Below are 23665 nucleotides of genomic sequence, written 5' to 3'. Positions count from 1 at the left end.
GAAAACACGGAAAATACTGGAAAATCGTGGACATGTGTAGGCATTTACCCCCTCCACCTCTCACCGCCCCGACCCCACGTGTGACCCCTGCGTTAGCTGACCCTTTCTTCCCCTTTTGTTTGTCGCACATCTGTCTCTGTCAGCCAAGTAGAGCAACGGCGCACGTGACAGGTACAATGCGCTCTCTTAACTATAATTAGTCATCAAGGTGTTTTTTGTGGGGTGGTCATTCTAAAACACAAGACATGGCCAACTTTATATTAATGTCCAAATTATGGATATTTCTCATTCTCAGCTGAAGTGGAATTTACAGAAAGGGCGCAGGCTCAGTAATTTAAAAAAAAAATTCTACCCCCAGAAAGGGCGCACCCGTATACTTTTTCATTTCTACTCCAGTCCCACGGGACTTTTTTCTGTTTGTTTTACAAATGATTCCTCGAACTACTTCGTACAGCCTCGATGATTTGAGATGTTTTTGTCTTGATTTGAACTCACTGGATTTGGTATAAAATTGGACACAGTTTCTAATCGAACCTTTCATTGCGGCTTTTGCTTGGCGGAGAAGTTCGGTTTATTTTAAAGAAAACGCTGGACAGTCACTGTCTTCACATATTCTTACACCTTTTGAGGCATCAGACTGCATCGGGCATCCTCGCTGACATGTGGTCTTAAAGTTTGAAGTTGCAGTTGTCGTCTTGGTTTGAAGCGTGGTTGAGGCGGTGGCGGCGTGTGGCCGTACATGGTGCACGTAAGATTAAACGTGGCGTGGCGGCGCTTCACGGGTCGATGGTGCCAGCCACAGCTTCGATCTCTTCATGCCTCACTGGCACCCGATCCCTTCTTGCTCTCAGCTCGGGGTGTCTCCGCTCTCTCTCTCTCTCTCTCTCTCTCTCTCTCTCTCTCTCTCTCTCTCTCTCTCTCTCTTTTTTCTTCTTCTTCTTCTTCTTCCAACCCCCTTTCTCTGTTTGTGGCTGTCTCTCACCCTCTGTCTTTCTCTCGGGCTGCCTTCTCTCTCTCTCTCTCTCTCTCTCTCTCTCACACACACACCTTGGCAGAGCCCTGTCAGGGACCATTGCATTCTCCAGTCTGCAGCCGGTGACTGCCTGCTGTCCGGACGGCGCGTGGTAGCGGGGCTGGCTGGCCTCGTCTTCTGTCAGCCCTGGACACCGTGTCTGTGTCCTCCTTTGCTGCTTCCTGCAATATCTCTCAGGCCTGCTTCTGTGTGTACTGTGGTGCTGACTTCGTTCTTCTTCTTCACTATCACTGACTAAGAGGGGATGGGAATTTGTGGTTCCCAAGTCAGCTGTAAATAGTGTTTGACCACTTGTGCTGAGTTGAACATTCTGAACGTGATCAGTGTTTTGACTGAATAATGGTTATCGTCACTTGCTGTTTTTGACTAAATTTGAAGGCAACACGCATGCGCTACAGAGAGGCTGTTCCCTTCGATTTGTATGTGGGTGTTAAACTTTGTTTAATGAAACGTCGTACATATTTTGCTTTCGATTGTTGTATGAACACTTTTTGCAGTGTGATTTGCGGTTGAGTGTCTTCGATTACAGTAGAGACGATCGTTATGACTTCAGTGTGGACTTGAGGAGGGAGTGATCAGAGATGGATTAGAGACAGCTGTGACGTTTTCGGTTTGTGTTTGGCCAATTCTGTTTTGTTTCCGATTTGCGCTCAGCTGTATGTCAATGAAAACAACAAAGCTTTGTGTCAGTTGTACACATTCGTGTAACATATGGTGGTATCGCGTTTGTATAAAAACAGAAGTTTATCAACTCAGCTATTTTGCCATATGTCGCATGCAATATGTTGCCCCTTAGCAGGTGGTGATAGTGTTGCCATTCACTGATGATAATTCGGTCATGGTCGCCAGAACGTTACAACTTGTACCCTGTAGCATGAAATGTTTGGTCTCGAATTTGTAAAGGTTAGGCTTCTTTTAGCGTCTGTGTAGGTGAGAAAAGGGTGTATTCCAAGGGACAGATTGTCTTGGCCAGGAATATTCTGCCAAGTTGGATCTTTCATGGAGTGATAAGTAAAATGTGCTTTGGAACGGTCGATATAGGCAGGCACGTTTTCGTTGTCGCTGTCGATGTTGACTGATGCAGTTAATTCAACAGAAGTGATAGCTATTCTCTAATTTCACCACCACGCGACTTTGCTCAGAGCATCAGAGATTGCAGACCGCAAACAGAGAGCTTTTAGGGTTGCACTTAATCCTTTTTCCCCGTCGGCAGCAGCACCGTCTCTGTAAAACCCTTGTTATTCTCGCACAGGACCCCCCCCCCCCCCCCAATCCCCGCTCACCACCCTTCCTAACGGCGATGGCACAGTCGATGATACTCTTGTTGTAGTCTCGGGCAGTCTACAGTGCCAACTTAGTGTTTAGTAGTCACGCTGATTCCCTGCCTATCATTCGTTGTCCATCCCCTGGTGTGGTGTAGACAGCAGTGTAATATGTATTGATCCCGCTCAAGTTTGTGGCCCATTACTAAGCATTAACCATTGTTGACACGAGAGGCACTGCTCCAAATCTCACGAAGCACAGTACCCTGAACATCTCGCGCGTCTCTATCGTGTATCGCACACACGAGCTCTTATTTACTTACCCACTGAACAACTCAAGTTGTAGCCTACTTAAAGTTGGTGTCAGCTTAGGGGGACTTTGTTGATGAGCTAGAATTAGGGGATTTTTGTGTGCTGTGTTTTTTGGACTTGTGCAAATGTTACTACTTGGACTTGGTCGTCACGCTGATGCCATGTCAATCATTCTTTCTCCAGCCCCTGTGTTGTATCGACAGCAGTGTAAAGTCTATTGATCCCGCTGGAGTTTGTGGCCATTCGCCTGCAAAGAAACGACACCGACACTAACTTGGTTTTGGAGCGAGAGAGAAAGAGAGAAAGAGAGAGAGACAGACAGAGCCAGAGCCAGAGCCAGTGTAGCGGACGCGTTTCGCCCTGAAGATTACGTGCACCTCTCTCGTTTATTGGCTCTTTCTTCTTATACTGATCGAATCAAGGCCTTTCTTTTCGCACTGTAAATGTTTTTTTTATTAAAGGGTGTAGCCTACTAGTTTGAAGCTTTCGTAACAAGGGTCAACGGACAAAAACGAGCTTTACAGGTTTGTTTTTTTTGGACACGTTTTTACCACTAAGAATACAAAGTTTTGGAATAGGGATTAGGATGGTGTTATTGTTTGCACGAGAATGGGGGGGGGGGGGGGGGGGATGAAGACGGCAAAGTTGTCTTTTCTTAACGAAATGAAAATAAAATAAAAAGGAAAGCAAAAACTATCTGACAAAAATACAAGATGTACACACGGTTTTCGAAAAAAAACCAGAACAATTTTCCCTCGTGATTCCCGAGTTCGAGAGAGCCGTGTGTGGTAGGGATTGAGAGACCGAAGGCAGATGTACACGTGATAGAGCATGTTACTGTGGGCAGTGTTATCGATTTGTGTTCGTTATCACTTCGTGATCTTGTTCATTTGCTTCTAGTCGAACTCAGCAGTGTTTCATTATGATACAGGAATTGTTCGATGGTATTCTGCTGGTTTATGCTTTAACAAGTCGCGTAAGGCGAAAATACAATATTTAGTCAAGTAGCTGCCATTTTTCAGCAAGACCGTATACTCGTAGCATCGTCAGTCCACCGCTCATGGCAAAGGCAGTGAAATTGACAAGAAGAGCGGGGTAGTAGTTGCGCTAAGAAGGATAGCACGCTTTTCTGTACCTCTCTTTGTTTTAACTTTCTGAGCGTGTTTTTAATCCAAACATATCATATCTATATGTTTTTGGAATCAGGAACCGACAAGGAATAAGATGAAAGTGTTTTTAAATTGATTTCGAAAAAATAATTTTGATAATAATTTTTATATATTTAATTTTCAGAGCTTGTTTTTAATCCGAATATAACATATTTATATGTTTTTGGAATCAGCAAATGATGGAGAATAAGATAAACGTAAATTTGGATCGTTTTATAAATTTTTTTTATTTTTTTTTTTACAATTTTCAGATTTTTAATGACCAAAGTCATAAATTAATTTTTAAGCCACCAAGCTGAAATGCAATACCGAAGTCCGGGCTTCGTCGAAGATTACTTGACCAAAATTTCAACCAATTTGGTTGAAAAATGAGGGCGTGACAGTGCCGCCTCAACTTTCACGAAAAGCCGGATATGACGTCATCAAAGACATTTATCAAAAAAATGAAAAAAACGTTCGGGGATTTCATACCCAGGAACTCTCATGTCAAATTTCATAAAGATCGGTCCAGTAGTTTAGTCTGAATCGCTCTACACACACACACAGACACACGCACACACGCACACACGCACATACACCACGACCCTCGTTTCGATTCCCCCTCGATGTTAAAATATTTAGTCAAAACTTGACTAAATATAAAAAAGAAGACCAGAGTGCCTCTTTAAGTTTTGTACACTGTGCTTCTATGCTATCAGGACAGAACCTTTCGTTGCATATTTTTTAACAGTGTTAATAAACTTCCTTACACATTTTGGACGCGAGTTTCAACAAACACATGGTTTCTACAAAAAGTGATAATGTGTCTTGGCTTGTCGAACATCAGACACTTTTTCCTTTGATGAAACAGACTTCGTACACATAGTGGGATTTTAGGAAATGGAATTATCTTTTTGCTTTTCTTATTCTCCTTGTTTTGGATGTTTATACTTGTATTTCAGACAAGCAGTGGTCCCATATTTACTAAAGCTACGGAAAACGGCTTAAGTTTTGAATTAGTATTGACAGCATGCGCTAGGTAAAGACAGCATGCGCTAGGCAAACCTTGTCTGGCTGCTATTTTGTTAAGATAAAGAAAGACTGGTTGCTTTGCCCACGGCTCCTGTCACGTTGTCCGTCTTCTGTTCTGTGGTCTTGTTTCATCCACGGTCACTAAGGACTCGTTCATGTCTTTTCTAGACGGGACATTGTCATTGCCGCCTGTTGTGTTACTATGTTGGGGCCGGGACTCGAGACTGTTATTGGGACCATGACCTTTGTATTTCCCTTTATTGTTCAGTCTGACGATGTTGATCCTTGGTATTTTTTGTTAATGACAGTGAGCTTTGACCTTCGTATTTTCCTGTTTTGTTCACGATGTTGCTTGGTATAATTTGTGTTATGACCGTGAGCTTTGTAAAGTTGTATACTCGTTCTTCTTGGCCCCGGTGATGGACAGCAGCCTTGAAGACAAAGCTGAGATATACTTTCCTGTCATTCCCGAGGGCTTAATGTCAAAATAATCAAGTGGCTCTTTTCTCAGTCAAGGGCGGAGTTGACTTCCCTCCACACCCATATTCAACGCCATGTTCATGTGAGCATTCTAAGACACAACGTGAGAAAATAAAAAGCCTCGAACCAAAGCATGTTTGAAAGACCCCGACGGTATATATTGTATCTTATGTGTACTTGTGGGCACTGTTTTTGCTGTCCCGTTTAACTGTGTTGAAAACAAATCATGAAATTTGTTTCTCGTTAGCGTGTTCTTTGCCTGTCCACAGATTCTTTAACAAGATTTGATTTAAAAAAAACCAACAACACACCTTTGCAACAAAAGTATGGTTTACAATGATTAATTATAACCATTGCTATTTTGTTGACTTTGTTTGTAAAAAAAATTGCCACCGGAGGCGGCAGTTTGTTTTGTTTCCTGTTTAGACAAAAGGGTTATGATTATGAAGGAAGAGTTGCTTTGGGAACGGATTTGTCTGCAGACGAGAACTGAAGTGAGGCATGGTTTGACGTCAGTATCTGATGAATGAGGTGTCTGGTGAAATCTGAGTACAACGGCAGTGGTCATTGTTTAGTCTTAAAGGCACAGTAAGCCTCCCGTAAACCATCACTGAGCTCCCCGAGCCTCTGCATACAGTGCAAGCATACTTCCATTTGGACGCTCACCGAACGGGAACATCCTGGCTGATTTCTGTCAAGAGTGAGACATTTTCAAAGAATTTATTTTCGTGGACTATCCGAACGGACTATCAGGCGCCTCGTTTTGATGCTAGACCTAACTTTTTTTTAAATCTAAATAATAAATTGACAGCTTGTTACACAAACATTCTTAAATCATAAAAGAATTATTTTTTCATCAAGACAAGATCAGTACAATTCGAAGTTTGAAAAAAGAAAAGCCCGGAAACGTGTCACGCAAAACGTCTTTCTCGTAGCTTTCTTTTCTTTCTTTATTTGGTGTTTAACATCGTTTTCAACCACGAAGGTTATATCGCGACGGGGGAAGGGGGGAGATGGGATAGAGCCACTTGTCAATTGTTTCTTGTTCACAAAAGCACTAATCAAAAAGTTGCTCCAGGGGCTTGCAACGTAGCACAATATATTACCTAACTGGGAGAATGCAAGTTTCCAGCACAAAGGACTATAACCTTGAACGGTTGAAAACGACGTTAAACACCAAAGAAAGAAAGAAAGAAAGAAAGCACAAAGGACCCAACATTTCATACATACTGCTTGACTAAAATCTTTACAAAAATTGACTATATTCTATACAAGAAACACTTAACAAGGGTAAAAGGAGAAACAGAATCCGTTAGTCGCCTCCCACGACATGCTGGGGAGCATCGGGTAAATTCTTTCTCGTCCCAACCAATATGGGACTCCCCCTAACCTGCGGGGGGTGTCTTTCTCGTAGCAGACGACGACGGTTCTGCATAGTGCCAGTTCCTCTGAACGGTCAACCGCCACCGCTCTAGTTCGTGTGACTTGCAGCCGTTTGTTGGGTTTTAGATTCAGAGGTACACAATGACGTGCTATTGCAGATAAGCTTACAGCGAGTCGCATTGAAATCGCAAACTGACGACTAAATTGTGAAAAAAAGGAAACTGGATCACACGAGTTCACGATGGCTCAGGGGTAAGATAAACCACACACAAATAAATTCTTAGAAAATTGCTCGCTCTTTACGGAGGCCACCAAGGATGTTCTCAAGCGGTGAGTGTTTAAATGGAAGGGTGTTTGTACTGTGTGTAAAAGCCTGACAGTGTCTGTGTTGGTTTACGGGAGGCTGACTGTGCCTTTAATGATCTTTGGCCATCGAATAGGAAGAACACAGAAATGAAACAATTGTGTAGTCAAAGAAATGTACACGGACAAGGAGAAGTAGTGTCTGGCCATTTTGAGGTTGACGAACTTTTGAAAGAAATAGAAAACAGTGCTGACAATGTGAAGGTAAAAGAACTGTTGTAATGGTGAAGTAGAAGAACTCTGATGGATAGTTCCGTTGGGATTGTCTGTGGGTTGCTGTGTTGAAGAAGAAAAGGCAACTAGAAACAAAAACTATTTGACAGCCTCTCAAAGAATTAAGGCGGGAGTGAGGCTGGGGGTAGCAAACACGACTTTGGTTTTCACCTGCTCGATAGAGTGTCGACTTGTGAAAGTGTTCGATATGTTGTGTGGCCATCAATTTTTATTTAGGGATCAAACGCATGAGAGGTTGAGGCTAATTGTGTTGTTAGAGAGGTGGTTATCAGCAATTATCTCAGTTGATTACACCCACTGGAAAACTGCTATTCTGCTAATGCGTCCGAACTGATGTGTCGAAGGCGAAGAAGTCCATCTAATCGTTTAATATAATCAGTCAGGATTTGCCAGTCGCAAGTTTAGACTGCTTCAGAACTCACAGTGCGAGTCTTTGCTGATTCCTTTGCGAAGGTATGCGATCCTTTATTTCCCAACTCTTATTTTCTCTTGGTACCAGGCAAGCAGTTCTGAGAAGGAAAGAGACTGACAAATGAGACAGAAAGGAAATGAGGAAACTTGTTTACGTTGTGTTACCATAAGGAAATTGTTCACATCGTCTTACCGCGGTGAAAAAATAATGATCACAACGAGATGAGACAATGGGATGCAGAAAATAACTGCAATCTTGGAGAAAATGACCAATGTTAAGGGGGTCAACGTAACGTGCAGTAAATAATTGCACGTGCAGGATGTAATTACTGTGTGACAGCGGAGGAAGCCAATGGGAGTGGGCGAGACAGCTGCACTGATGATGACATCTCACGGCGAAATAACAATCTTCCGGGTATAGTTTCTTGCAAACTGGATTCAGAGCAGGAGACAATCGTTCTGTGGAATATACACATTGGACTCAAACTGTTCTCAGGATGGGATGTGCAACGACAGACGTTCAATTTTCCAGGTGTGTTTTTACGTCTAGGCGTGTTATCAGGATCTGCTGTGTGGTGAAGAAACCTGACAAATTCGTACAAGACACCTGAGCCACAGTTGGTTGACCGAGCAAACAACAGGTGACATCGCTGCAGTATCATCTTCAGGTGATATTTTGGATAGTGTCGTGTGTACGTGTACCACCATGGCCGCCAAACCGTCTCTGCTTGAGAGAAAGGGCTCACCCACCCTCTCTCCCCGCTCTCCCTCTCCATCCAGACTGCAGGATCACAGACGGACCCTGCCTCCCTTGGAGAGGAGACTGACCCCCCCCTCCCCGCGCCAGGAGCTGAGAAGCCTCCCTTCCATCGAGGGAAGAACGCCTAGCTCCCCGAGAGAGATACTCAGTCCTCGCTCTCCTGGAAGAGAGAGGCGCGGAATCCACTCCCCAGTGCAGGAGAGGCGGAGTGTGCACTCTCCAGTTCAAGACATGCGTGGCTTGCACTCTCCGTCGCAGGAGAGGCGCGTGTTACACTCTTCGTCTCAGGAGAGGCGAGGTATCCACTCCCCGTCTCAGGAGAGGCGCGGGATACACTCGCCATCCCAAGACAGGCGCGCAATACACTCGCCGGGGCAGGAAAGAAGAACGTTCGCCTCCCACGGACGGAGCAAAGCCCTTCAGCCTCAGCACGGCCTGGAGCGCAACGAGTCCATGGTGTACGAAGAGGAGGTGCCGGTCATCGTGCGACGGCGGGGCTGCATGCTCAGGGTCCGCATCACGTCATTCGCTGACGACGACTTCGACGCCGGAAAACCGCTCTCCGCCATACCTGTAGGTATTTGGTGAAGGGGTGTGTGTGTGTGTGTGTGGGGGGGGGGGGGGGTGTCTGTTTTTGAATATGGGGGAAAGGGGGGGGGGGGTGGGGGCGACTATTGGCTGTCCTCTATTCGTGTAGCTATTTATTTGAATATTTGTCAAGGTGGTTGTTGTTGGAATGGGGGCTGGGGCGAAAGACAGGGAGTGTGGGAGGGGAGTGTGTGTGTGTGGTTAGGGGGGGGGAGATAGTTGACACTTTTGTTCACTCTTTTTTCCTTGAACTCCGCGGATAGCACCCGACACACTTGGTGTAATACTGTAGTTCCATTCACCTTTTTTATTGACTCACATGCGAAGCAAAAGTGAGTCTATGTACTCACCCGAGTCGTCCGTCCGTCCGTCCGGACGTCCGTCCGGACGTCCGTCCGTCCGGAAAACTTTAACGTTGGATATTTCTTGGACACTATTCAGTCTATCAGTACCAAATTTGGCAAGATGGTGTATGATGACAAGGCCCCAAAAAACATACATAGCATCTTGACCTTGCTTCAAGGTCAAGGTCGCAGGGGCCATAAATGTTGCCTAAAAAACAGCTATTTTTCACATTTTTCCCATTTTCTCTGAAGTTTTTGAGATTCAATACCTCACCTATATATGATATATAGGGCAAAGTAAGCCCCATCTTTTGATACCAGTTTGTTTTACCTTGCTTCAAGGTCAAGGTCACAGGAGCTCTTCAAAGTTGGATTGTATACATATTTTGAAGTGACCTTGACCCTGAACTATGGAAGATAACTGTTTCAAACTTAAAAATGATGTGGGGCACATGTTATGCTTTCATCATGAGACACATTTGGTCACATATGATCAAGGTCAAGGTCACTTTGACCCTTATGAAATGTGACCAAAATAAGATAGTGAACCACTAAAAGTGACCATATCTCATGGTAGAAAGAGCCAATAAGCACCATTGTACTTCCTATGTCTTGAATTAACAGCTTTGTGTTGCGTGACCTTGTCCTTGGGTCAAGGTCACATGGATTTTGGTAGGAAAAATGTGTAAAGCATGTGAGTCGTATGGGCTTTGCCCTTCTTGTTTACTGTTCTTTTTCGTTTTCGAATAAATTCCGAATCACGAGAGTTGCAGGGTGAAAGGCGGGTTCATTGGTGAACGCACTGTGAAGGCGGGAGTATAATTGATAATGTCAATATTTCTTGGGATGAAAGAAGACAGCAAAGTGCCCCCCCCCCACACACACACACACACAAACGCACACTCGCACACATTCTAGGGCAGTAGCAGCCACAATTAATCAAGCGGACGTGGTCCTCCCAGCGGAACAACAGGACGGTGTTCGATAGGAAATCACTTTTCCTCCAATCATCGATCTCTGTGCCCTGCTGATTGAAAACGACAGCGGCTCTTGTTGCGCGCCTTTCTTTTTCTTTCTGTTCGGAAACTTACGGCCGTCCATTTGGTTGTTTGTTTGTTTGCTTAACGCCCAGCCGACCACGAAGGGCCATATGATATCAGGGGGGTGCTGCTTTGACATATAACGTGCGCCACACACAAGACAGAAGTCGCTGCACAGGCTTCATGTCTCACCCAGTCACATTATTCTGACACCGGACCAACCAGTCCTAGCACTAACCCCATAATGCCAGACGCCAGGCGGAGCAGCCACTAGATTGCCAATTTTAAAGTCTTAGGTATGACCCGGCCGGGGTTCGAACCCACGACCTCCCGATCACGGGGCGGACGCCTTACCACTAGGCCAACCGTGCCGGTGTCCATTTTGTTGTAAAAGCTGTGGTTATTCTCCAGAAACTCTAGTGAGTATAAAATCTGTGGTTTTTCCTCAGAAACTCTGGGTCCTCCCTTTTGATGTAAAAACAAAACAAAAACAAAACCCAACCAACTGTGGTTTCCTTCCAGCAACTCTCGGTCCCCGAAATCTAGCGTAAGAAGTGTGGGGTTACTCGTCCTATCTGTGTCCTCGTTGCTTTCCCAACCTGTTTATAACTGGTCATTGTTTTGTCTGGTGGGAGGAGTATATTGTGCGGGTTCGATCAAGATTTGTAACTGGAGAAGTCTGAAACTGCGTTAGTTTTTATAACTACCCAGTAGAAACGTTTTACTGAATCACAACATTGTTTCGATGGATCTAGGAGAGCAATTCACTGTAGCCTCCAATGATTATTGTTGTTGAACGTTAGCGGCGTATGGCTGCCTAAATGGCCTGGTAAAAACGGTCATACACGTAAAACCCATTCGTGCAAAAAGCACGTACGTTTCTGCCCATGAACGCAGAAGAAGAAAACGTAATACAATATGATTTTGCAGACTGCATTGGTACATGCTGTTGAACATTTCACGATAAGAGTTTGTAGACTGCAGTGGTTCTTGGTGATCAAATAACACAATGAGAGTTGTTGCCGATCAGCAGTAGCTGTCACAGTAGAGAATCATTGGATCAAACAGCACACGATAGGAGTCGACAGCACGTGCAAGCCGTTCTTGTCTCTGCTACCAGAGCCTATGTGTGTGGAATTAACCCAGTTTGGGACCCGGCCAGTCTTGTGTTGTTACTCTCGTTTTATGTGACCTGTGTGTATGTGAGGTCAGAGACCCCTGCTGTCACACTGGACGAAAAGGCGTAGCATTATGATCCACCTATTTTTGTTTCAACCTTTGATTCCCGCTCGGCTTACGTCACTCCTCATTGTCCGCGTTGCGTTTACACCCATCCCCTCATTTCCTCTCTCTGTGTTTGGTTTATCAGCCCCTTCTCCCCCACCCACCCCACCCCCTCCCTCTCCCTTTCTTTCAAATGTGACCGGTACCTGGTCTGGTTTACTACTGTAAGGATGGTTGAAACTGCAAGTCAAATGTTTGGAAGGCGGTAGACAAAAGCAACGGATATTGAACTGTGAACGTGGGAGTTTCAGCCCATGAACGAAGAAGAAGAAGAACTAAATGAACTTATTCTAAATGCAGTTCGAGTATGCCCTAAGCTGACTTACTAACTGTTGATAATATATTTAGTCATCAATCCGTTTTCAAATGATATGCAAGCAAACAAACAAGTAAACTGCACCTACAACACGCACACACACGGAAATTGGTCACCTGTCATTAAGAGATGTTCTTTATAGACATCGAACCATTTGTGCCTTTTAATCTTTGCCGGCTTATTCCTGGTCATTCTCAATTAATTCAATTTCAAACTGAATAGTCTACGTGACTTTTGTTGGACAGTTCTGCCGTATGGAACGTATTTTTTGTATAGCGATTACGCCGAATGGTTTCCTGTTGTATTGGCCTCTTGTTCGCTGAGCCCCATGCGGGCCGATTGTGTCGATTAAGACGCAGCGCAGTATCACAGGCGATTAAAATCCGTATATATTTTGAACAACTTTAGAATTCTCAGCTTATTTGTAAGAATGTATTCCTTTTTATTATACGTCGAAAGGTGCATTGGAGAGGAGGTTCGAGAGGGGGTGGGTGTGATTTCATGGTGATTCAGTCGAAGCCCCTCCTCCGCCCTAATTTTATTATCCAGGCAAATCACCTGGCTTGTGCTGGCTATCTCCGCTGAAAGCGGCTACAATCATAGGTCGTTCGGTTTATTCAGACGCACGTTGACCGCTCCGATCTTATTTTATTGATACCGACGCCTGTGGTCCGTTCCCTTCATATCCTATGTATTCGGCGGGGTCACAGCGATTTGCACTCTGTTAATCCCGTGGGGCTGACCGGTGCGGCCACTAACACGCGCCTCTGGGGTGGAAAGGCCAACCTCGACTCTGTAAGAATGGATAACACTCAACACCCTCCAGCTTCCTAATCCACTTAGAGCACACCTAAAACAATTAGTGCAACACGAAGGACCGAAAGTAAGAGCGCTCAGGAGCGGTGCTGTTGTACTCCAAAGCAGATTAGCGCAGTCAACACAAGCGGCGTAAGATTTGATGATAACAGGAAGTTGACTAGAAAGCTTAATTGTAGGAGTGCAAGGCATTGAGAACAGCCAATACTTCCATGGAAATCATAGGACGAAGGAAGATTCAACCGTTGTTAGTTTGCGTTTATAGAAACGATAAAACGGATATTTAAGACTTTCGTTGCTAGCATTTACAGTTACCCGAATTAGCCCTGTGTGGTCGAAGCGAGTGTCAAAACGAGTGATACGTTGGTCCCAGAAATCAGCAGCTTATATCGGTGTTGGACTTGCACTCGGAAGCGAGAGGTTGCGAGTTCGACCCTGGGTCAGGGCGTTAGCAATTTTCTCCCCCCTTTCCTAACCTAGGTGGTGGGTTCAAGTGCTAGTCTTTCGGATGAGACGAAAAACCAAGGTCCCTTCGTGCACACTACATTGGGGTGTGCACGTTAAAGATCCCACGATTGACAAAAGGGTCTTTCCTGGCAAAATTGTATAGGCATAGATAAAAATGTCCACCAAAATACCCGTGTGACTTGGAATAATAGGCCGTGAAAAGTAGGATATGCGCCGAAATGGCTGCGATCTGCTGGCCGATGTGAATGCGTGATGTATTGTGTAAAAAAAATTCCATCTCACACGGCATCAATAAATCCCTGCGCCTTGAATTTGTGCGCGATATAAATTGCATAAAAAAAAAATAATAAAAAAAATCCCTGCGCTTAGAACTGTACCCACGGAATACGCGCGATATAAGCCTCATGTTGATTGATTGATTGCTGTTGATTTCGAACGCTTAAATGTCTTTCTATCGCCATGACCTTTTCGGCGAGTAGGGAATTCGAATCGCATCTTTTGTCGTGGTAGTGACCAAAGGTCGGTAGAAGTGGTGGGTCATAAACTGATCCCTTTGCTCCTACCCCCACCCGCTTTTGTGTCAGTTTGTTTTGTTTGTTTGCTGATTGTTTTACTCCTGAGATTCGAGCTCTCTAACCTCATTAGGGTATGAAATGTGACTTTTTACGATTTTATCGTTTGTCCTGAGGCACACAAGAATGAGAAAGCCGAATAAGAACAATGCATGATTTTCTCTTAATCCTAGATGCGTCTTTTCGGATTTGCCTGGCATTGCACTGCATATACTGCGCACTATGCTGGCCTATACAGTTTACATCACACAAGATGATATCCCTGTCATCTCAATCAGATAATTTTATAGTCTGAAGGATCATCGAAGACCTAACCACACTGGGTGTAGTGTTGTACATCACAGATGATGTGTTATTTCCTGTCATCTCAAACCTCACATAATTATAGGCGCAGTGATCGACTTAACCGTTCTGTATAGTGTACATCACAGAAGATGTGTTATTCCCTGTCATCCCCAACACACATAATTATAGTATGAAAGAACATGGAAGATCTAACCGTGCACTGCAGTGTGTACACCACAGAAGAGTTGTTATCCGATGTCATCCCCAGCCACAGATAGGTCATGCTAATCGTACTGAGTCTACGTCTTCTGGTATAGCGTCCTTTCCGCGCGCATCGTCATGTTGAGCGCAACGAGCATGTCCAGGCTTGTGGCAAGTCCTGCAAAAACAGCATCCTTTCACTGGGACACATATCACGCATCAATAGTGCGGCTGGATTCTGTATTGGGTAGTTTTGTTTTGTTGTTCGTTGAATTAATTTAGTAGATTGACCTAGGTGTCATTTACGAAATTATTTCAATACATTGTACCGCTTTGCACAGAGAGCAACCAGGCTGTTACTTTTTGAAACGAGGATGCTGTTGTCCCCTGAACAGATCAGTGGTTATGAACATGATCGGTTACACGAGAAGGGCTGAGTCTTTCAGGAACGCCGAAAACCCTAAGACCTCACCGCGCTCTCGGCTACGTCATTGATTCATTGACCCACACTCTCCAGGATATACCTAGAGTTGCCATTTCGGCGTAGACAGATGCGTGGTCTTTTTTTAACGAGATGCGTGGTTTACGGCAACCCGAGGCGTAGAAAGACGAAGTAATTATAGGGGTTGATTCTAAAATAACGATCTTTGGGAAGGATGCTGCGGGCTACCTTTCAGGACCTGTCAGACCGGTATATCGTTTGCTGTGTAGTCGTTTGCTGTGTGGCCGTACTCGTGCAAGAGAGAGAGAGAGAGAGAGAGAGAGAGAGAGAGAGAGAGAGAGACAGAGACAGACAGACAGACAGACAGAGACAGATGCATACACACACACAAACACACACACACAGATGTTGGATGTTCGAGACGGAGATAAAGGGGTAGGAGACACCGATGGTTATAACTCACATAGAGAGGGGATTGAGAACAAGCAGAGAGAGACAGAGAGAGAGAGAGAGAGAGAGAGGGGTGGGGTGAGGGTGCCAAAGAGAGAGAGAGGGAGAGAGAGTATGTGTCTGAGAGAGAGATAGGGAGAGGGAGAGAGTACTACCCCACTGCTGGTTCTGATTACTCGTTGTGTAGCAGAGGAAGACATAACACGATCAGTCATAAGCACACGACCTGTTGTCAGAATGAATCTGATGTAGAGGCAAAGACAACCCCACGCACGATTCCCAACATTACTTGCTGCCAAGCTGGCGTGGTTTGCTATAAAAATATAGGAACGCACTGTGCAACTTTGTCACTTACCCTCTGGCCTTGCAGAGGGCACCCAGGCATTCATACCGTCTGTTTATTCCACACTGATGTTTTCTTTGTGGATATCCACCGCATTGCCAGTTTCTTCAGCTGCCCACAGTGAATTGTTGGATTTTGCAAAGAAAATAACAAACGGTGTTTTAGGTTTGGCATCCTTTATGTTCAAACGGAGAGATAAGTGTGTGTGTTTCCTGCGCTGCCGGTAGTAGTAAAAAAAAATTGTATGGAGAAAAAGACAAAGTTTGAAAGTATTTTGATATCCTGACTGTGAGAGAGTTGTATATTTAACTTATAGAATGCTGGAACTAATTTTCTGAAGTGTTTGAACATGTTATTGATTCTTCGTTACCACAGCACACGCTAAACAAGGTGTTCCCGACTCAAGAAACACTTTGTATCAAACATATTAGTCTCATTCTCGCATGTCATGACGAAATATGTTACTTCAATGAAGGTTTTCATTGATTGAAAATTGATATCACTGGGGCCCTTAAAGGGTAGGACATTGTAACCCCCCAAAAAAATGTTCACTTAAAAGCAGTACAGATACAATTTAAACTAACACAGACTGAATTTCACAGAGAGTTAGTACTCCTTTTCCTCATCAACTTATTCTTCAGCGTTAGAAGAAAAAAAATCGGTAGTTTGTATGCAAATCCATACTTTGACTGTCCGCTGCGGGGAAACGCTCTATAACATCGTCATTGTGCCTCAGGCCCGACAGGGTAGCCAGACATTAACTGTCTATTTTATTCCCTGATGTTTTCTTTGTGGTTCTCCTGGTACCAGTCGGTGGGTTTGATAAGTCATAGAAAGAAGGAAGTCCCCCGTCTGAGTAAATATCCCTTTCCTTCGCGAATTCGATTTCTTGAGACTGCTACTCCATCACTGCCTTTCTATGGTACTTCTTTCGGGCTGGTAAAGACTTTCAGCATAACCCCCACACACACACACACACACACAGACCGTTTTACCTTTTCCACGCACATTGACGTCACCAAAGCCGAATAAGTAAGTAAATGGCTGGTGTATATATGTCCCTCTTATGTCTTTGTATCCAAAGGAAAAATGCTGGTTATTGGACATTTACCTCTGTTTTGGTAAAGTGTAATGTTGGTGCGTATCAGTTTTATGCCTGTTAATCCCCTAAAGGGGATGTTTGATATATGATATCATTTTCATGTCTGTTCTGCGTTTAGATTGAGGACTGGTACCCTCATAAAATCAGTTAATACCTATGGCGTATCTTTCGATCCAGGAAACAGTAACGATCTTATGGTTGTAGAAAATCGATGAAAAACGAGGTACGTTTCACGACTTACACAATGAAGCTAATCAGACTTTCTCCAACACAGAGAACATGCTGTGATTGAATTTGTCTCTTGTGACACGGGCTTTTGCCAGGAACAAGGAACCTGAAACAACTTCAACGGACAAGAATAAGGAGTACTTGAGAGAGAAACCCTGCCGCTTGGAATAACGCTGGATGCACAAAAGTTAAACACACACCATGCATGCATCTTCAATCAGCCAGTACTCATAAACAATCTTTTTACAACACCAATCAAGCCACTGGCCAGATACTTCGCAGCCTTCATCCATCATTGGCAAACTCCAACACCACCACCCCCCATCTCTCTCTCTCTCTCTCTCTCTCTCTCTCTCTCTCTCTCTCTCTCTCTCTCTCTCTCTCTCTCTCTCTCTCTCTCTCTCTCTCTCTCTCTCTCTCTCTCTCTCTCTCTAACACTTTCACTTTAAGCCACTTTATTTATGTTTTGCCTACATCTCTGGCTGTGTTAAAAAAAAAGGATTAGAGATTAACACACAGCTTTATAAACACTGGTGTTAAATTAAAGGAAACACCAGTTAACAAGCCCAGTCCGAGTTCTAGAGACAAACCAATTGCAGTCTTGTAGAGGTGTTTTACGATGCTATGTTCAAAACGTGGCATCAGAATGAAAAAGCCATCGTACATTCACACAGCTTTCCAAAGCAGTGAGGCCCCTGTTGAGTGAACATCATAAATTGTGAGTGGCGGTGATAAAATGTCTCTGGTGTGTACCATGTCATGATAGCGTCCAGAAATAGACTTGCTATAATGTGGTCTGTGTTTCTGATGAATATGTTTATAAACATATTCATTTAGAAGAAGGAAATTCCAAATTAGCGTTTCCTGACACATGACTAGATGGTCTGTATTAAGGTCAAGCAAGAAGCAGTATCACATGATCACACGACAGTATCCGGGAATTTCAGTCCAGACCTGGATCTCCCACGCGAGTTCCAAGATTTTTGACTAGTTCACAACGTGTGTGTGGGTTTCTATTATGTTTAAAAGAACATGCATTCGGCGAAGTTTTAAAGTTCAGACATTGTAAATTAGAAAAACAGCTAGCGCAAGGTCTTCTTGAGTCAGAAGGATAGTTGCTGCACTGATTATCGCCGTCAAAGGCAAAAAAAGGGATGTATGCTGCACATCGTAAGTTGTATATATATATATATATAAAACATCAGAAATTGTGAAAGAAACAATTGAAAGTCAGAATATATATATATATATGAACACAGTGGTAGGGGTTTTCACCCCCACGATGCTACACGTGAGGGGATCGGTTTGATTTCTTTGACGTGTTATTTTCCCCATTTACAGCAATTCTTATTTGTGTGCAGGAAGAAACGCCCACACACACACGCACGCCCAAAAGAAAAAACAAAACAAACAAAACATGGCATGTCGTACTTACAGTAGTGAGTACGATTTCATTACAATATAACTCGCACCATCTAGGATTTCTATACTCTCCAGTCCAAAGTGATAATGTTCTTTCATGTTCTTGTGCGTTACAGTTTTTTGGTCATCAAAAGAAGGGCCCACTCACACATGTATGCATACAATTACATGTTACAGAAACATACAAACCATATTGCTTTTGTATGACTCAAGGACAGTGTCATCTGTAGAAAATGTGAACATTTAGGTGAGGACAGTGCTGTTGCGATGCACGTGACACAACACTCCGCTTGCAATTTGCCGTGTTTTTTGTGAGGTCTTGTTCACCTTGGTACCATGCAAGATGCCTTCTCTATCCGAGGGTCTTGAACTTTCTGCAGAATGGCATTCATCTTGTTTTTCTTCTTCCTTATGTTTCAGGCGGAACTAGCAGGGAGCATCGGACCCACGTCCCCGCTTCCCTCCCCTTTGCTGCGCAAGTGTCGCGATGATCTCCCCTTCAGCATGCCCTGCAGCCTGCGGCGACTGCACCGCACCCTGTCGGAGGACACGAAACAGCAGAGACGGCGTGAGAGCATGCCCTCCACCCCCACCCTGGCCTACCCTCCTCCCCCCATCAGTCACAGTGAGTGCACATTTGTGCTTAGTGTTGTTCGGGACTTGTTATGTTTTAGAATGGGATGCCATTAGAGTAACTATCACACGTGGACTTGGGTGAACATCTAAGAAGTCGGGTATGCCCAGGGATCCGAAATATAGCTGGTTTCAATTCATGGCATGAGTGATCGACAAGAAGAAGAAGAATTCATGGCATGACGTCATTTCGTAGCCCGGCCTCGGCAGTCCGGCTTCATGCGCACCCTTTATGAACAAAAAGGAGAAACAACAAGATATGTTATGATAATGAGATGACATCATTCTGAAGCAAGTGACCAACCCCTCCTTCCAGTAACAGAAAGAGAGAGAGGGAGAGAGAGAGCGCTGGGGTTTGCTGAAGGCCTTTGTGTTCATGAAGATTGATACGTTGTTTTCATACGATAAAAACGAAAATCTGAAAACTCAACATGGGTTTTTCCTTTCTCTTTGCAGTTCAATTTCCTTTCCGTCCGTTTTTTTCCGCAAAACCTCTCTCTCTCCCTCTCTCTCCCCCTCTCTCTCTCTCTCTCTCTCTCTCTCTCTCTCTCTCTCTCTCTCTCTCTCTCTCTCTCTCTCTCTCTCTCTGTCGCTTTATCTCTCTCTGTATCTCTCTGTCTCTCTCTCTCTCTCTCTCTCTCTCTCTCTCTCTCTCTCTCTCTCTCTCTCTGTGTGTGTGTGTAGATGAGTGTGGGTGTGTGTGTGTGTGTGCACCCCCCGCGGGTTAGGGGGAAGAATTTACCCGATGCTCCCCAGCATGTCGTAAGAGGCGACTAACGGATTCTGTTTCTCCTTTTACCCTTGTTAAGTGTTTCTTGTATAGAATATAGTCAATGTTTGTAAAGATTTTAGTCAAGCAGTATGTAAGAAATGTTAAGTCCTTTGTACTGGAAACTTGCATTCTCCCAGTAAGGTAATATATTGTACTACTAGAGGAATACCCGGCTTCGCCGGGGTGAATCGCGAGACAGAGACAGACAGCGTGGCGGTTCACCACAATCACCTTTGAAGGCGAAGTCCTGTCAAACGGGTTTGAGAATTTTAGAGCTTATTTCTTAGCCCTATATTATCTGTTGTGGCTTCTCAAATGCCAGAACATACAGACAGACAAAAACCGCTAGACCACATCACAAACAGAACTCTACAATACACAGGTTTTTGCCCACACACACACACAAACACACACACACACACAGAGAAGCCGTATATATACTGTTCAAAAAAACAAACGCATAGTTGCTACTTGCCAAATTTGTTTTATTTTTCGAAAAAATTAACAGAAAATCCAATATTTAGATTATTTGTTTGAAATTTGGTATGGACACAGTTGAATGCACACACAGTTCATTTGCATCTTCAAATCAATCAGTCAATCAATACGATTGGGTGCCGAGGCTGTCAAGTCAGTAGGGGGTGTGACTGCCTTGAGCAGCAACAACTGCCCGGCACCTTCTGGGCATGCACTGGATCAGATGCCGGATATCTTGCTGTGGGATGGTGTCCCACTCCTCCTGAAGTGCCTGCAATAGATCGCGGTGATTTGCCGGCGCTTCTTCTCGCCTGCGCACACGTCTGTCCAATTCATCCCAGAGGTGTTCTATCGGGTTCATGTCTGGCGACATGGATGGCCAGGGAAGCACCTGGACATGGTGGTCGGTGAGGAACTGGGTGGTGAGTTGTGCTGTGTGCGGGCGAGCGTTGTCCTGCTGGAATATGGCATCCTGGTCAGCCAGAAGAGGAAGGGCGTGTGGGCGCAGAATTTCCTCCACGTATCGCTGGGCAGTTATGCGCCCTTGGACGTGCACCAGGGTGCTCCTTCCAGCGGTATTGATCGCCCCCCACACCATGACGCCTCCACCACCATGAACGGGTGCCTCATCCACACAGTTGGGCGCGTAACGTTCGTTTACTCTCCGGTAGACCCTCCTCCGACCATCATGTCGCTGGAGCAGGAAGTAGGACTCGTCGCTGAACCACACGTGTCTCCAGTGATTCCGGACGGTCCAGCGAAGGTGCTGGTTGCCCCACTGCACTCGGTTCTGGCGATGGCGGCGGGTGAGGACAGCTCCTCTGTGAGGTCTGCGAACTCTCAAACCAGCTTCATGCAGGCGGTTCCGCACGGTCTGGTCCGATAATCGGTGTGGCCCGGGGAGAGCCTGGACAGAATATGAGGCCGACAGGAAACGATTCCGGAGGTGGCGGAGCCGTATGAAGCGGTCGTGAGCAGCAGTTGTCGCCCTTGGTCTTCCCGCTCGTGGCAAGTCAGCAACGGAGCCAGTGGCTTGAAACCTGACCCACAGTTTACTGATGGTGCTCTGGGACACGTGGAAGTGCCTGGCGATTGCACTTTGACTTTGGCCTGCTTGTAAACGACCCAATGCAATTTGGCGGTCTTCTCTGCTCAATCGGGCCATCTTTCGTCGCTGAATTGTCGTCTGATTTCTTTGTGGCGAACAATCCGCTTTTATGGGTTTTGGAAGACATGGTGAGAGCTCAATATTCCCCGAGTTTCACGAGATTACACTGAAGCATGACGAGTGGTCATGCCAAATGAGCAATTTTGACATTGTAGCCACTGATAACGCATGCGTCACGTGCAGAGCTCACTTGTGGCAATGGACGAAAGGTCGACGACCAGATAAACATTTTCTGCAGTTTGGTGGATATCCTTGTAGCCATGTAACTAAATTAACCAAATATTACAAGCTATGCGTTTCTTTTTTTGAACAGTATATATATGAAGAAAAAAATAAAAAAATATATATACCAAATTGTCTTACCCATGTATGTATGATGCTATGCGCCAGTGATGTATGAATGCTATTTATTTTTGTTTTTATCACACAGCAAGCTGCTTTCCTCGTGTATTTTTTATGTTCATTCATGTATTGTACACTTGGCAATAAATTATCTATCTATCTATCTATCTATATCTATAAATATATAGAGATAGGTGACAGTGTATTTTTCGCGTGGCTATAAATTGATTCGATCTTTTCACTTTGACAGTAAGAACATCTTGAGATTTTTAGAGCTTATTTCTTAGCCCTTTATTATCTGTTGTGGCTTCTCAAATGCCAGAACATACAGACAGACAAAAACCGCTAGACCACATCACAAACAGAACTCTACAATACACAGGTTTTTGCCCACACACACACACAAACACACACACACACAGAGAAGCCGTATATATATATGTATATCTATATCTATAAATATATAGAGATAGGTGGGAGTGTATTTTTCGCGTGGCTATAAATTGATTCGACCTTTTCACTTTGACAGTAAGAACAACTTACGGGTGCAAGGGAAGCGTTCTGGACAGCGCAGTGACATTCTAAAAATAGTAACTTAGAAACGGGAATATGGATTGAAGCCACACGAAGGAAGGGAGATAAACGCAACACACTGGAGAAGATAAGGAAGAGTTACTTGTAATGGTGAAATGAACACAAAAACCAAAATCGGTTCAGCGCTGCGCGCTGAGAGCACGTGTTGAAATATCTCATCGATGATATTGTGTCCGGGGTGTAGCTGAATACGGTGTCCAAATTTGAAAAAGATCCACCGAGAACTTTGGCGTTGTGATGTGGTCTAGCGGCTTTGGTGTGTCGGTATGGGGGCCCGGGTAGCTGAGGTGGAACCAAAATCGGTTCAGCGCTGCGCGCTGAGAGCACGTGTTGAAAATTCTCATCGACCAGGTTGTGTCCGGGGTCTACCTGAATATGCCCACCAAATTTGAAGCAGATCCATCGAGAACTTTGGCCGTGGATCGCGAACACACACACACACAGACAGACACAAGTCGTATATATATATATAGAAGTTGCAAGCCCCTGGAGCAATTTTTTGATTAGTGCTTTTGTGAACAAGAAACAATTAACAAGTGGCTCTATCCCATCCCCCCCCCCCCTTTCCCCGTCGCGATATAACCTTCGTGGTTGAAAACTTCTCTTCTTCTTCTTCTTCTGCGTTCGTGGGCTGAAACTCCCACGTACACTCGGCTTTTTTGCACGAGTGGAATTTTACGTTTTTTACCCCGCCATTTAGGCAGCCATACGCCGTTTTCGGAGGAAGCATGCTGGGTATTTTTGTGTTTCTATAACCCACCGAACATGGATTACAGGATCTTTTTCGTGTGCACTTGGTCTTGTGCTTGCGTGTACACACGGGGGTGTTCGGACCACAGAATTTATATTAGACAGAAGGGACAAGCCCTCTTAGCGAGGTCGAAAAACGCGTTCTGGTTGGCTCGGCCGGCCGCCATCTTGTTAATGCTGAGACTGACCAGCGATCGCGGCGAGCGACACACACACGCAGTGCGCAGTTTGGTCTCACGGTGTGCCTTGTCTCTGTTTACGTTTATGACCTGACGTTTACGTACTGTGTGAATAAAAACAGGTCCATTTACTTACTAATTTACCGGTAGTAAGGATTTGCTGATGTATAACTTTTGAGGTTTAACGTCCTTGTCAACAACGAGGATTATTTCAAAGACGGTGCTTTTAGACATTTACTGAACATGCACCACACATAAGACAGAAGTCGTACCGACGAGACTGATTGCGCGCGTTTTACACCGTCATTTTTACTGTGAAATTGCAACACATGTTCGGCACTTCAAAGTTGCTTGCTGTAAACAACAACAGAAAAATTAAGTAGAAGTGCAATGCCAACTGAAGGCACTGCATACCCCCAGCGAAGGACAAA

The 23665-nt window shown here is 44.6% G+C and overlaps 1 protein-coding gene across 4 annotated transcripts in view; it reads left to right on the top strand.

Annotated features, from left to right (window-relative positions):
• Positions 1-23665, top strand: part of LOC138966263 (microtubule-associated serine/threonine-protein kinase 3-like) — a 211480-nt gene that overhangs the window by 51991 nt on the left and 135824 nt on the right. For 3 of the 4 annotated variants that reach the window (XM_070338411.1, XM_070338412.1, XM_070338410.1), the window contains exon 4: positions 18740-18944. In XM_070338411.1, the coding sequence (XP_070194512.1) occupies positions 18740-18944 (205 nt within the window). Of the gene's footprint in view, positions 1-4519; positions 8992-18739; positions 18945-23665 lie in introns of those variants that run through there. The other variant, XM_070338413.1, reaches the window with a different exon arrangement.

The sequence above is a fragment of the Littorina saxatilis genome, linkage group LG5 (genome assembly GCF_037325665.1).
Source record: "Littorina saxatilis isolate snail1 linkage group LG5, US_GU_Lsax_2.0, whole genome shotgun sequence".
NCBI lineage: Eukaryota > Metazoa > Mollusca > Gastropoda > Littorinimorpha > Littorinidae > Littorina > Littorina saxatilis.
This window is presented reverse-complemented; position numbering and strand designations above follow the sequence as displayed.